The sequence below is a fragment of the Lichenostomus cassidix genome, chromosome 3 (genome assembly GCF_008360975.1).
Source record: "Lichenostomus cassidix isolate B80296 chromosome 3, HeHo_3.0, whole genome shotgun sequence".
Taxonomy (NCBI): domain Eukaryota; kingdom Metazoa; phylum Chordata; class Aves; order Passeriformes; family Meliphagidae; genus Lichenostomus; species Lichenostomus cassidix.
The window spans coordinates 31,072,201-31,086,473 of NC_139483.1; the positions used below are offsets into that span (position 1 = coordinate 31,072,201).

Below are 14,273 nucleotides of genomic sequence, written 5' to 3' on the forward strand. Positions count from 1 at the left end.
GCAGTTTGGTCAAAAGGAAATTAATTCTGCTTCTACACTGTCATTTTTTTATTTAAGAAATTTTTTAAAATATATAAAAATATATTTTACTATTAAGATCTTTAGATTTCTGATATTTTTAGCTATTCCATAGTAGCAGAAAGCCTTATAAACACATGTATTAGTTTTTTGAAATAGGTCTAAAAATGCTAGCCCTAAGGAACGGATAGCCTAGACATGTTAATTGGTAAGTGGAAATGTTTGGGCTACCCCTAAAATGAACAGATCTCCGTATCTCCTCACTCCACTCAAGGCCTTAGTGTTTGAATAATTTTGGCAAGTATTACTTGAAAACGTTGCCCTATATTGCCATAAGGGAATTAAATAACTACAAGCACCTGTTTTAATACAGCCATGCCAGAGAGGGCATTTTGTAACACCCTTTCATTTTAAGAGCTCTCCTCAGATGTAAAAATTATTTCAAAAAATAGTAACTGCATGTGAAGCTGTCAGCAAGACAAAGCGAGCACTGGGTTTAGTTTTTCACTGCTGACTCTGGTCTCATTGGAACAGGTAAAGATCTTTGACAGCAGGCATCCAGTTCTCTTATTGTGCTTTAAAGTATTTCCAGGGATGCATTATCCCACTTGTTTGCTAAGTGCATCTTTTATACTGGAAATATATGACTAGTGAGAAAAGAATCTGAAAAGGAAATGCTTTACTCCCCAGCCAGTGCTCTGTTGGCTCTCACTGGCAGGAACAGCACTGGCTAAGGCTTACCAAGTTGAAAACAAAAATTGTTTTTACAAGATTACTGAGCTAGTGCAGCTGGAAATGTTCTTCAGCATTAGGCAGCTGTCCTTGGACAATATTGCCAAGACAGATATTGTCGGATGCATTTAATATTTGGCAATCATGGGTGAACTACCAGGACTGTAACCATATCAGCATTTACAGATCTAGCTCTATTTGAAGTCAAAGTGACATTTTTGCACTTTAACTCTGGTTATTCATCAAGATGAAGCTAAGCAACTTGTATGGTGAGTAGCTATGTTTCTTCCTTGTAATTCACTTCAGATACAAAAGACTTTGTGGTGTAAAATCTCCTTGGCAGGCAGCGAGTGGCCTCCTTTTACTGTACACACCATGTCACTGACTGCTTCACCCATTCCTGCATTTAGGAACAGCCCTTCTTTTCATGGCTGCATGCCAAAGCAGTGATTGTAGATCTTTTCTATGCTTAAAATCTTTCCAGTTCAAATTACAAAGGCCGTCCAACAGGCATTGACTGGAAGTCAGTTTTCAGTATGAGGCAATGTTCTCTTCAGAGGCTGCAGTACCTGTTGCTTTGGTACAATGTGCATGCTGGGGTGAAACACCACCTTGCTGTTACCAGGTCAGGCACACAGATGATACCCTTAGCTGTATTTCTGTAATCTACAGCTAGATGTGAGTGTCATTACAAATAGCTGTTGTGTGTAAAATTAGAGCAGTGCATGTAGCCAAGGGAGGAGCCAACAGTGCTGATCAGGAAAGGCTTGTACTCTGTGTCCCAGCACATCAGCACCACTTGCTGATGTCTAAAGGGAGCAGAGGACTGATGCCATCTGGCTGGATTTCCTGAGTACTTCTGAATAACAGCCTTGCAAAACCTTGGCTCCAAGTAGAGTGGTCAGTGAAAATACTGTATGGGAAGAGTTACACTTCTGCTTAAACATCAGGGAGTCAGCACATGAGAATACAAGCCCAGAAGTGCATTCCTCTATCCTCTGCAAAGAGAGGGATGCTAGCAACAAATTATGGGAAATTATAGCAGATAACAAAACAGGGGAATATGAAAAAGTCAAGGGAAAAGCCCTTATAACTTTTTCATTACTCTAACTGTACCAAACTGGCATCTGAACATCAGTAAAAATCTCCTGCTCCTCCAGAGCTGAGTGCTGTTGAGTGTCACTGTGTGCCATTAGTGCTGTCTTAATGCCATCAGGCTGGGGATACAAAGGAAAAATACGGACAGAGAAGCAAGATCAGAGTGCTGAAGCTAAGCCACAGCAAAGCTCAGCACCCCTGAAATGCTTACCCTGGGAAGAAATTCTTGGAGCTTTGTACTAAACTCATGGTTTTGTTTCTGCATGAAGCCAGCTAAGAAAAGGCAATTTTGTGTCTTGCAGGAAAACCATGCATAGAGTCAAACCTGGGACAGAAGAAAAAAAAGGGACCAGTCTGGAGCCAAATCAGAACATTCAATAAAGTTTTCTAATATATGAAGCAGAGGGAAAGCAGTCTGATAACCATCTAGTGTTGCAGGTGGCAGGTGCATTAAAACTCACTTTCGTTCTACAAAGGGAAACAGAGCCACTGTTTGGTGACTGGCATACTGGATTATTTTTGCCTCTAGCTTTGTGCACAAAATCAATTGAAGTGAGGAAAAGAACCTGAGTACGGGAAAGCAAGCCAATACTGTCAGCACAGAATAAATGATGCAGTGGTGGCAATAACAGAACTTTTTCTGGAGAGAAGATATTTATGAAAAAATGTCATTTCCTATTTCAGTAACGACAAGCTAGTCCGCAGGAAGATTGTGTGAACTTCCCAGCTCTCAATTACATATTCACACATTTGTAAAGTTCCAGAAACACTTTATTTAAAAATGGAGTTGTAAATGCATATAACAAAATAACATACATAATAAATGTAACAAAAATAAATAAGGAGAACATGTCCATACAAAATAATAACATAGTAATGCAAAATGCTTATTACACAACATAAAGGTAAAATGCCTGAAAGAACACAAACAGAATCTCGTATGAAGAGCCTGCACCTTTAATCCTTCCCAGCCATTTCCTACTTTCCACTTGAATCTGCAGAAAAATTATGTTCCCAAGCATTAAACAAAAGAAGGAATTATGGTGATGGTTTGGTACACTCAGTTTTCAACACCTAGCTCTAGTTTCCATTTATTTTTGCCCTTCTGCACCTTCAAAAAGTTTTCCTGTAGCCTCTGTAAACTAGTGTCATTCAGGCTCCCACAGTTAGCTGGAGTAGAGCATATTGAGTCATACATGAAGACTGTTTGCTTTTAATTTTTTTAAAGAAAATATGAAATCCATTATACAACAGATTAGTGGTTTTGTTTTTACATCTCTACAAAAAAAGTCTTTGCATCTTTATTAACTGGTCCAACTTTTACTGATTTCTGAAAGCCTGTACAATTCAAAAGCGTACAGAAAGTAGGTATTTTTTAAAAACAAATCTCATATAGGATTATTGCTGAAATATTAAAGACCATTTCATAAAAGCTGCAAAACTGTATCTTTAACCTTAATATATAGAGACTGATGCAAACATAAGAAAATTCCAGTCTATTAGTTACATTTAACAAAAAAAAACCATTCCTCCAAATTACAGTGTTCTGGAAATACAAAGTAATTTACTTTAATTTTTATTATTATTTCCAAATGTTAAGTTACTGGGACAACTGATAAGGAAAATAGGCTTATATAGGAAACTTTAAATAGACTTGCTTTTCAGTGGTATAAGCAAAATGTCCATGTTAGCAGTCGTCGTCCAGAATCCTTTTAAATATGTAAGACAGGAACAGCTTTACTAGCAAGACTACAGGAAAATATACAGAAGCAAATAAAATCATTTGCTTGGGAGTGCATCTATCGATCAAGCAATTCATGACAACTCTATTTCCAAATCCCCTAAAGAAAATTTTACATCTCATGATCATTCCAAATAAACAGTAATTTCTTCTGTAAGTTTGTGTTGCGTTTGGATTGGTGAGAGCCCATTTGCCTCAATATACTTTAATATGTCCCACACAGCTGTATGTTTAAATTTGTTTCCCAGTTTCAATAAAGATTTGGACAGAGATGAGATATGAAATACTTCTACTTTCATTAGCATCAAAAAGACATTTGAAGATCAAAAAGTGCCAAATAGTCTTTTCAGAAAGTGGATTAAAACACTGCAATGATAATACAAGGACAGTATTATCAGTTTTCTATGTACACCAAAACACTGCTTGCTGTTCAACAATATCGATATGTTCACCTACCACTCCCAGCAAATCTTAGTGCAAACATAATATGTGAACTTACTTGTAAACCCCAAGACAATTTACACAGCAACAAGGTTATATAAACCACAGAACTGTTTGAGATTTTCCAGTACATGAGAATGAATGCTTTCTGAAATCTGTCTTACTTTTGCAGTAATGTGTCATTGTAGTCAAAGATAATGTTTCCTATATAAATCACCTAATTCAGAATCAAATGTAACTGTTCAACAGTTCTGTACAAGCTTTAGAGGAGGAAGTCCATTCATCAGAGCAGCTTGGCAAAGAGATTTGGGGTTTTCAGTAAATGTTAGACTGCTTGCATGGCTTTTAAAAAGAAATAAATCTATTAAGGGAAAACTGCTGATATAATAATTCTTTTGCAAAGCACACAACCACAAAGGGCAAACCTGCCACAATCTGCTTTCCTACACTGGTATCTATGCATATCTTTATGATTTGAAAAGGATTTGTGTGACAATCAAAGCATCACAATAAAAGAAAACTGGTTTAATAAAACAACTGCTGTTTGACCAAGCCTTTTTTTTTTTTAAATTATAAAAACCAACATTGTAAGTTTTCCTTGATTTCTAAACATTCCACATGAAAGGTTTTTGTATCAAACAGTGAGATGTCACTCACGCAGGGTGGCATCTTCTTCTTCCCCATCTGGGTTAAACCTATTGAAATGTATGCTGAAATCTGCCTCAGATTCAGCATTTTCCAATTCAGCTGCCACAGGGCCAGTGGCAGGACGAGCAGCTCGAGCCTCAGGCTGGCAGTTTGGCTGTGCTGGAGAGCGAGCTCCTTGGGAAACAGGGCTGGACTTCGGCTTCGGCTGAGCTGGTAAGACGGGGCTGCCGTATCCCAAGTTGCTCAGAGCATCCAGGGTACCATCAGGGTCAATCATAGCATTAATTGCTAAGCAATCAAGGAAAGATGAGAAGGATACAGAAGAAACAATAAAAAATATGATTTTCTGTTACCATAAAAATATGGAAATCCTTATCTTGCACTTGTATTTTTATGACAGATGAGAGTTTTTTTAAGTGTGCTGCCCATGACAAAGAAATGGTGTATCCAACATAGATGCAAATTGAGACATATATTCAAAAGAAGTTACATGTACTAAACTTTAGATGAAATGTAACTGCACAAACTAAACACTGCCTGATGAGTGGAGAGGAAACAGAGATGATAAACCATCTATGATTAGGTTATATGTACTGAAAGAGGGGATTTTTAGACAGTTTAAGTGGTTTTTCCCCTGATGTTACCATTATATTATGCTTTGTTCCACCTTACTCCCAACAAATAGCTATAGTTGCTGATTCCATGATTGAATGAAGTTTGTACAAAAGAGCAGTCATTTATCCACACAGTGAGAGCAAACTGAAGCACCTGGTACCATTTCATTTTATTATCTTTTATTATATTTGACACACGTAACAGAACTTTTCTTTTTAATTTGCAAAAATGTACTAAGATTTCTTTCTAAAAAATATTTTGCTGTAGGATTAAATCTGAATACTAAAATAACAAATACAGGAAATTTACAACAAACATAATAGTGATAAGCATGAACCACTAATCCATTTGACCACCATTGTTATTAAACAGTAAGCTGAGTATAAACAATTCACAAATCAGACTGCAATTTCTTTAAAAAAATACTCAGTTTTTAAGTTTACTTTGATAAATGGAATATATGTTTAAATAGCAAACTTTGTAAGAAAAACATACTTCTTTCCACTTTATATATAGACAAGACTTTGTGTGTGAAAAGCCAAGTAACTTTTCCATTTTGTAGTCTGTGGGCTCTGCAGTTACAAAAACTGGATTTTGTAGTGTGAAGGGAAGATGTCAAGATCTAATTTTGAATTTTCATTTTGTATTGTAACAGAGACAGTTGTGGGTTTTTTCGAGATTTCCTACAAATTATGGTCTTAATGCATTCCTTATACTGAACTGTGTTACACATGAGGTACTACTGATGTGCACAGCCTACTTTATAAAGCCTGATCTCAGGATTCTTTATCATCTACTCTCCAGTATTTACCCACAAAAATATTTCTGTTAAGAATGTTTTGCAAGTAATTCCTTTGGGATTCTCAGGACTATTTAATTATTAGTTGAGCCTTTTATCACCCATAGAAAAAGATATGATCACTCCTCTGCTTAAAAAAAACCCCAGTGTTTCTTTACCAAATCAATCAGCAGTTATATGATATTAATGTACATTATTGATACTGTGAATATATTTTAATGAATCACAGTAACTTTGTTTCATGGTATACATATACATATACAGATATCTATTAAAAAAATTTAAGCAAGTAACTACAGAAGAGAAAAGTGAAAAAAAACCAATTTGTACCTTGCAGCTGCTTCTCAACTCGTTTCAGTTCCTGCAAGATTGATGATATTTCCTAGAAAAGAAACAACCATGTTTCATTATTACAGAATGACAGAATTGCCAGAGTTGGAAGGGACTTTTAAGCATTAAATGCAACTGTCCATATGGTACTACCACTGTAATCCTTAAACCATCACCCAGGGCCAGATCCAGATGCCTCCTAAACACCTCCAGGGACAGTCGTTCTACCACCTCCCTGGGCAATCTGTTCCAAAGTCTGACCATTCCAACAGTGAAAAATGTTTTTCTGTTGTCTAATCTGAATGTCCTCTGTCCCAACTTAAGGCCATAATGGAAAAATAATGGAAATTTCCATTATGGAAAAAGAGATTTAAACTACCTCTCAGTAGTAAACAATCCCCCTCCCAGACTTCCGCAATTGCAATATGCTATTTGGAATGTGCCTCCTGGCATCCAGAACATCCCTGCTGGTGGTGGCCCAGCCATTTACCCCAGTGGTCCTGGGTGGGAGTGCTGGAGGATGGAGAGTTATGTCCCACTCAGAAATCCAGAACCCTCTCTCCCACCCACAAGACCTCATTCTGACTCTTGCTCATCTGCCTGTGTCACCTGTGCTCAAGCACAGACTTTCAGACACCAGTTCTATGGAAACTGGGCAAAGTAACAGCAGACCTTTAAGGGACGTTAGAGGGTAAACTCATTATTAAATGGAACAGAGTGATTTATAACCTTGCTGAGATATGAGTCAGACAGTGAGATGACTGCATCAAGGTTCTGTCTGCACCCCCTGGCCTGTGCCCATGAGACCCTGCACAACACACCACTGCTGGGGCCTCAGCACTCCTTTGCCTTACACATTTTTCTCCACTGTGCTTCACTACTTGCAAACACAGCCACAGCCACAGCAATGCGCCCAGAAACACAGCAATCATTCAATGTACCACATCTTAAGCTGCAGAATCACAGAATATCCTGAGCTGGAAGGAACCCACAAGGATCACTGAGTCCAGCTCCTGGCCCTGCACAGAACACCCCAAGAATCACACCCTGTGCCTGAGAGCATTTTCCAAATGCTTCTTGAACTCTGGCAGTCTTGGTGCTGTGACCACTTCCCTGGGCCATTTCCCTGGTTATAGAATTAGCATATTTATATTAATAAAAATATGTAAATCCTACAATTGAAGTATCCTACACTGAAGAATAGTGTTAATCCCATGGCTGAGGAGAGCTGTCAGTAGTATTCTAAAGCTGAGAATTTTCAAAGGCACTGATTTCAGAAAACCATTAATCCATTTCAGAAAGCTGTTCTGTGGTAAGTACTGTGATTTTCATGGGTGGCAGAGATTGATTATCTTGAGTTTCACAAAGTCATTATCTTTAAGCAGATTTCACATCTGAGCTGGACATAAATGTTCCAAGGACAAAACAAACATCACTTGCAACTGTCCTCTCTTAACTTTTTATGTTCTGTGGTAAAAATAAGCACTGCATTTGAACAATACACTGCTCTGAAAACTAAGCACAAACTTGAAAATCAGTGCATAGACAAAAATCTCCAAACAACCCACAGACTTTCAAGTGATGCAAGATGCTTTAAATAGATTGAAAAGATTTAGGAAAATGTTGAACTAAGGAATAAATACAAAACTAACCTTTTTCTTTTTTAAAGAATACCTTAAACCCCCATATGCAGGACATTTAGAATATAAACCACTAAATTTGGATCTTATCCTGGACATGGATAAGAGAAACTTCTTATATTATAATATTTCTAAAATTAGAAACTTCCATGAGGAACTTGTTTAATTAAAATTTTTTAAATCACAACAAAAACTATCAGTGAATGTATTAAGTTATACTAAGTTAATAATGACTGCTCTTAATAAATACACCATTCTGCAGAAATTACAAGCCAAGTTTTTTAAGCTTCCAGGAAAAATTAATCTGGAGGAGTTTAATAACTGATGATGAGCTAACAGAGAAATCCTAGCCTGTTCAATGCCAGAGGAAATGTATTCACATTTGAGTTCTGAGCAGTCCAATATGAAGTATGTGAGCAGTTTCCTCTCCCACCTTTCTCCCAGAGAAAAACTCTGCCTCTGTAAACAGACATTCTTAACAGCAGACTCTGTAAATGGGTAATGTAGCTCAGCTCTGCCTGCTCTCACAAGCAGGGATGTTTTTAAAACCCTACACTCTGTGTTTGGAAGCAGAGAAGTGGACAGAGACACAACGTGTGGTCTGTTCCCTCACACTATCACACAGTCTGGTCATGAAATGGCCTGAATTAGGCAATAAACCATAGCTGATTTATGTAATTAGGCTATGACATTAAACAGCTGGAGTTCTAGTGGGTGCCCTATAGTTACCACTTCCAGACAAAGCCAACAGGATTATTTTTCACTGAAGAGTCTTTTTATTGCAACGGGTCTATGGATTATTTTCATCACATGTATTAAACCACAAGAATTTCTATAAATAGTAATCATCACTATTAATAGTATAAAGTAATATATATTAAGGATTAATGATTAGTAGGTAGTTTTTAGATTGTGAAACAAGCTCATTCAAAAGCAATCTAACATTCAAACTAATGGTTGTTACCTTTCGTTAAACAAACACAGTGATGGTCTATATACAGTCGATCAATTTTACTGCATTCTTTATCTGAGAATTTTCCCTGAACAATTATTTGTTTCTTTATGAGCCAGTAAGTCTTAGTCATTATTAAAGATTAGGTTTACTCTTGACATGTACTTACTGTCTAAATAAAATCTTTTAAAGATTTTTGCCCTTATGTCATTGAAAACAACACATTACTCTGCTGATTACTTAGATGAGCAGCATAATCAGTCCCAGAAAAGATAACTATTCATACCATGCTTGATGTTTTCACAATAGGAACTTCACTTTCAGCTCGCAACTTGTTTTCAATTTCTTCCCAATTTCTGTCTTTGTCCTTAAATAATATTCTAGAAGAAAGAAATCCAACAGTATGTTTAAAATAGAAAAATTCCCACAAAATAAACTGGAAGATTAAATAACATAATAGGAGAAAGCAGCATAAGAAGCACTGAATGAAACTAAAATATAGAATACTGAAACTTGATGAAATCTAACCATACAGTTTAAATTTTCAGGGAAGCATACAGGCTGTCAAGAAAATCATTATTACTGACATTAAAATGGCAGTTCTATAGCTAAATAGTTGCTTATGGTATATATATACCCAAACACAGCTGATTCTTTCCTCCAGCACTGAGACTTTTTTTTAAAAATCCAACTATTTTACTGTAGTCAGAAAATTCCCCATTAATACTGGATTTTACAACAACTGCAAAACATCACTGCATCAGCTCTGGGGTTCACAACATAAGGAGGACATGGACCTGCTGGAGTGAGTTCATAGGAGGAACACAAAGATGAACAGAGGGCTGGAGCACCTCTATTATGAAGACATTGTAGCTATTCTGGGCAGAAATTTTAACTGGCTTAATTCCAGTAAGAGGAATAGAAGCACACCAGTTGGCTGAACTTATGTATTTCAAAACAAAGCTAAGGTAAAAATCTGTAACACGTACTAACTGCCTTATATGCTCTCTAAACAACAACATTAAAAGTAATGCTGTTTTTCTGATTCAAAATATTAATGAAATTATGAATAACAGGATATTATTCAAATCCATTCTGTGTATGAGGAAAAGGAAGTTTTGAACATAGCCCTGGGGAAAATGTTCCCCAAGGAAGGAAATAACTCCTTATTAATGAAAGTTTACTGCATTTTTATAGAAAAAAGCAACTCTCCTTTCTTTAAATGTATATAAAATATTTCTAGGTATGCTTGTATTTATAATATCATACATGATCACAGTATAATTACATTCATTACAATGCAGGTAACTTTCCTTTTAATCTCAGCAAATTAATCAGGAATGTGTAAGAGCTGAATTTAACATTACCTGTTAACCACCAGTAAAAATAACACAAAGATCTTTAGAACCAGATAATAAAAATGAGTTACAGGTTTTTAAAGAATTGATTTTTCACCTGGTGATACTCTTCCTACTAGAAATAGCAGGACTAGAAATGGCAGTTAACCTACAGTTTTAACCAATTAATATAGATTTTTTTTTCTTATTGATGTCTATGATCAAGTCTTTTTTGATATTCACATGAGAATACAATTTTCAGATATGTTAGTATTTTGCTGCTGCTACTAGTTGCATCACCCTACAATGACATAAATTTTTGATTTGGTGTTTAATCTCTCATTCATCTAATATGCCAATATCAGACAGTTTATAAAATAGACCAATCCGTAACAGACCTGATATTTTCTAACACGCATGAAGTTCAACCAAAAGACATTCTTATTTTTCATGTTCTCTATTTCTAAGTTATTAAATACACAAAAATGTGAAGAAGAACATATGAACTATATAATCCTGAACTTTGTATTTACAATTTTTTTTTATTCTTGTCCACCAAAGTGGTCACCAACTGGTTGTACACTCACATATTCAAGTTAAATTGAACTGTGAGTAGAGCAACCTGTTATCATTTTTGACATGCCTACACTTTCTCTTAGCTACTATGACATTCTATGGAGGAATCTAACTACTTAAGCAGGAATTTTTAATTAAAAATGACAAGGGGTTACATCTGTTGTTGTAAATTTTGAAGTCAATAAGGATCACATTATCTCCAGAGCAATCCTTGTTTTTCAGAAGGATTTACTGAAATTGCTCTCCTCTGTGTCATTTGATCTTTCTTCCTAAAATGCAAAATCCCTGCAATAACTTGGCAAACATGCAGGGCTCGATTTTACAGTTCAGCAACCTTTTAACCTTATCTTTTAAGGGAGTTTTACAAGACTTGCACAGAGGTTGTGGAGATTTTGCAAAGCATTTGCATAAGTTGGAGCAGCTCCTCTGTTGGAACTATGATGGATGTTGTTCTGTCCACATAAACTTTCCTGATATTCCTCTTCATATAAAGTGAAATAAACCAAAGGAATAATGAGAAAAGTATTCATTCCAAATCTTTCTGAAAGCTAAAAAAGCCACAGGTAACTGCTTTTTTAAAAGACAAGTTTCTACTGCGTACATTTGCTCTGTGTCTATTATACATCTCTCTTTTACTGCCGGGAGTGTTGATGGGAAGAGATATTTTCAGCAATAACAAAAATTTTTAAAAACCCACCTGATTTTGCCAGCTGTTTTGTCTATGGATTGTCTTATCTTGCGAGAAAACTGGAAGACTGAGGACAACAGCAAACTGTCCCCCATAACCTGCAATTAGTTTTTAATGCAAAAGGATATTATTAGTTTAATGGGAATTAAGTAGAAACAATTCTAAATATTTTGGTATCTTTATCTATTAAAAAAATCTTTCTTATGCTTCAATTAGTATCATATACAATGATATTTGAAAATTTTGCAAATCAAATATTACACAATTTTCTCCAATATTAATGCCACCTGCTAGAGGTAGGAGAGACAGGATAATGTCTAGAATATTAAGCGGGGAGATAATTGTAAAAGCTTAAAATAGACATATTCTTAGAGAGAATCCTGTGGTGTGCTCACTTCATCTCTGCTCCAAGTCCTTCTGCGGGTAATTGTTGGGGGATCGAGGGCATCTGCCAGCTGAGGTCTGGCATCACTAGGCCGACCATTCCCTTCCGGGGGTTTCGCATGCACTATTGGAGGGATTTTTCTAAAATTGAGACTTTCATCAAATACTCGGTCCACCAACTGCAGGATAGAAGAAAAATGAAGTTTATGAAATCTACTGGATACATCCAAAAATCAGATGATTGGGGTTTTTTCTCCTGAAATAGTTCATAAGATGCCTATCAAATAAAAATCATTCTTTTGTCTTGTATAGTATAAAATGATGCATCTCTTAGGTAAGAATATCTTCTGCAAACGAACATTTGGGGTTTTTTTTGAATACCAGACATACGTGGCAAATTTAAACTGCCCCACTAAGATTTTGCTTATGGGCAGGTAACATAATAGCTATCTATAAACTGGTAGTGAATAATTTATTCCTTTGATTAATGGAATGTATCTGTGGAATTAAGTAAAGTATTCTGAAATTTAGGTTTTTTTTCCAAATTAGTCATAGTGTTATAGAAAGACCTATACTACCTAAAGGAGATACTGCCACCTGCAGTATGTGCACAATGCACCATATTTCTTGAAGAAGAAAATAATTATTTAATAATAAAAAAAAATTGAGTGACCTAACGGGATCTAAGAAAAAGAACATTTTTCTTCCTTATAGTTTAGCCACAGTTCATGAGAATTGAACCCAAAATCTATGCGAGTGCATTTATAACTTTTCTGAGTACCCAACTCACAGATTTCTTATTGCTGTTTATATCTTTTTTTCCACAGAAAAAGACAGTATTAAACTAATCACAGTAAACTAGTGTATTAACCAAAATTTATGCACACAAAAATGAATAAAACACATTTTGAAAGGAATACTATGAAGAAAAAAATGCATTAAACATTTACAACACATTATTATGGTGAATTGTAACATGACAGAAAGTGATGACTTAAATTCAGATTAACATGTTTACCAGCATTAGACCTGTGATAGTTACTAGAACACATTAGTCAATATATTCATAGAACAGCACACGAGAAGTAAGCAAAGAAAATAAGAATTATTAGAAGCATAAAGCAAACTTATTTCAAGGCAGTTTTTGACAGTGTTATTAAGAAAGAAAATCTAAAGTTAACTAACTTATGGTACCTAAGTATTTCAGTGTTCAGAAGATTAAAGTTTTATGTCACCTGTGAAAAGAGGGACTTTTTTGTTTTTAATAGCTGTGCAAAGAATTAAATGTACACATTTACAAATGGTTGTGCATACACACTAGTATCTTTAAATGCACTTAGATACCATCCAACAGTATCTAAGGCTACAGACAAGCAAGAAACAAATAACTACCTTGTCCTACGTTTCGTGGAAAAAAAGAGACAGACAGATAATATGCATCCTTCTGACAAGCTGTGTTCATATAATAACTTCTGGGTTGTTTGTTGAAATGAAAAGGAACTTCAAATAAAAAAAACCAAATCAATGTAGACATCATGCATACGGGCTGAGTGGAAATAACTAAAAAGGCTATGCAAAATGCTAAAAGCAAAAGAAATAAAGAAAAGGAAGAACCTTATGCATTTCTCCATGAAGATCTCCTACCTCTTCTCTAGTGTCTATGGCAGAGCCAGGGGTGGTGGCAGCAGTGCTTACTGTGGTACTGGGGGCAGTGCCTGATGAAGTCACTGAATCTATCTCTCCTGCTACATCGTTGATTTCCCGAGCGATGAGAGCCAGATCTTGACTGATCCTAGTAATAAAGAGAGTGTTACATTCTCCCCTACAAACACTTTCGGGCCAGTAGAGCCCAATCTGCAACCCTTGAGGTTATAAATTCTAGTTCCTGATAATGGTGCTATGAAAACATGCATGCCTTTCTAAATGGAAAGATTATTTGTAGAACCACAAAAGCAAATTTTAACTGAAGCTTTTAATAGCATGCCTTTCTAGATTAAGAAGGTGGAAGGCAATCTCAAAAGACAGTATCCTTGGTCTCTTCCTAGGATTCATGGACAGATGTGTGCAATATGCAGTATATCCAACACAGAGGATGCACAGGAAATATGCTGAAAATACTGCACAGACGAGGTGTGTACATGACAGTAAATCTGAGATGTTTAGAATATATTTAATTTATACCTTAGTTTGCCTATTTCACAAAAAATATTTTCAGGACCTCTGATTTTCTAGCAGCCCAGCAGCTCACTCAGATCAAGCTGCTTATGGGTCTGA

General features: G+C 35.9%; 1 protein-coding gene and 1 long non-coding RNA gene across 13 annotated transcripts in view; one reads left to right on the forward strand and one right to left on the reverse strand.

The window, feature by feature from the left end:
- The first annotated feature begins 902 nt into the window (after positions 1-902).
- Positions 903-2,759, forward strand: LOC146439390 (uncharacterized). Its single transcript, XR_014850787.1, has 2 exons — positions 903-1,019; positions 2,151-2,759. It is a non-coding gene; the product is annotated as an uncharacterized LOC146439390 (long non-coding RNA).
- Positions 2,598-14,273, reverse strand: part of CEP170 (centrosomal protein 170) — a 94,734-nt gene continuing 83,058 nt past the window's right edge. For 6 of the 12 annotated variants that reach the window (XM_085055163.1, XM_085055159.1, XM_085055157.1 and 3 more), the window contains 6 exons: positions 13,614-13,791; positions 12,011-12,178; positions 11,625-11,713; positions 9,301-9,394; positions 6,423-6,474; positions 2,598-4,966 (listed from right to left, as the gene is read on the reverse strand). In XM_085055163.1, the coding sequence (XP_084911289.1) occupies positions 4,680-4,966; positions 6,423-6,474; positions 9,301-9,394; positions 11,625-11,713; positions 12,011-12,178; positions 13,614-13,791 (868 nt within the window). In that variant the 3' untranslated portion in view covers positions 2,598-4,679. The remainder of the gene's footprint in view (positions 4,967-6,422; positions 6,475-9,300; positions 9,395-11,624; positions 11,714-12,010; positions 12,179-13,613; positions 13,792-14,273) is intronic. The other 6 variants (XM_085055153.1, XM_085055155.1, XM_085055156.1 and 3 more) reach the window with 5 other exon arrangements.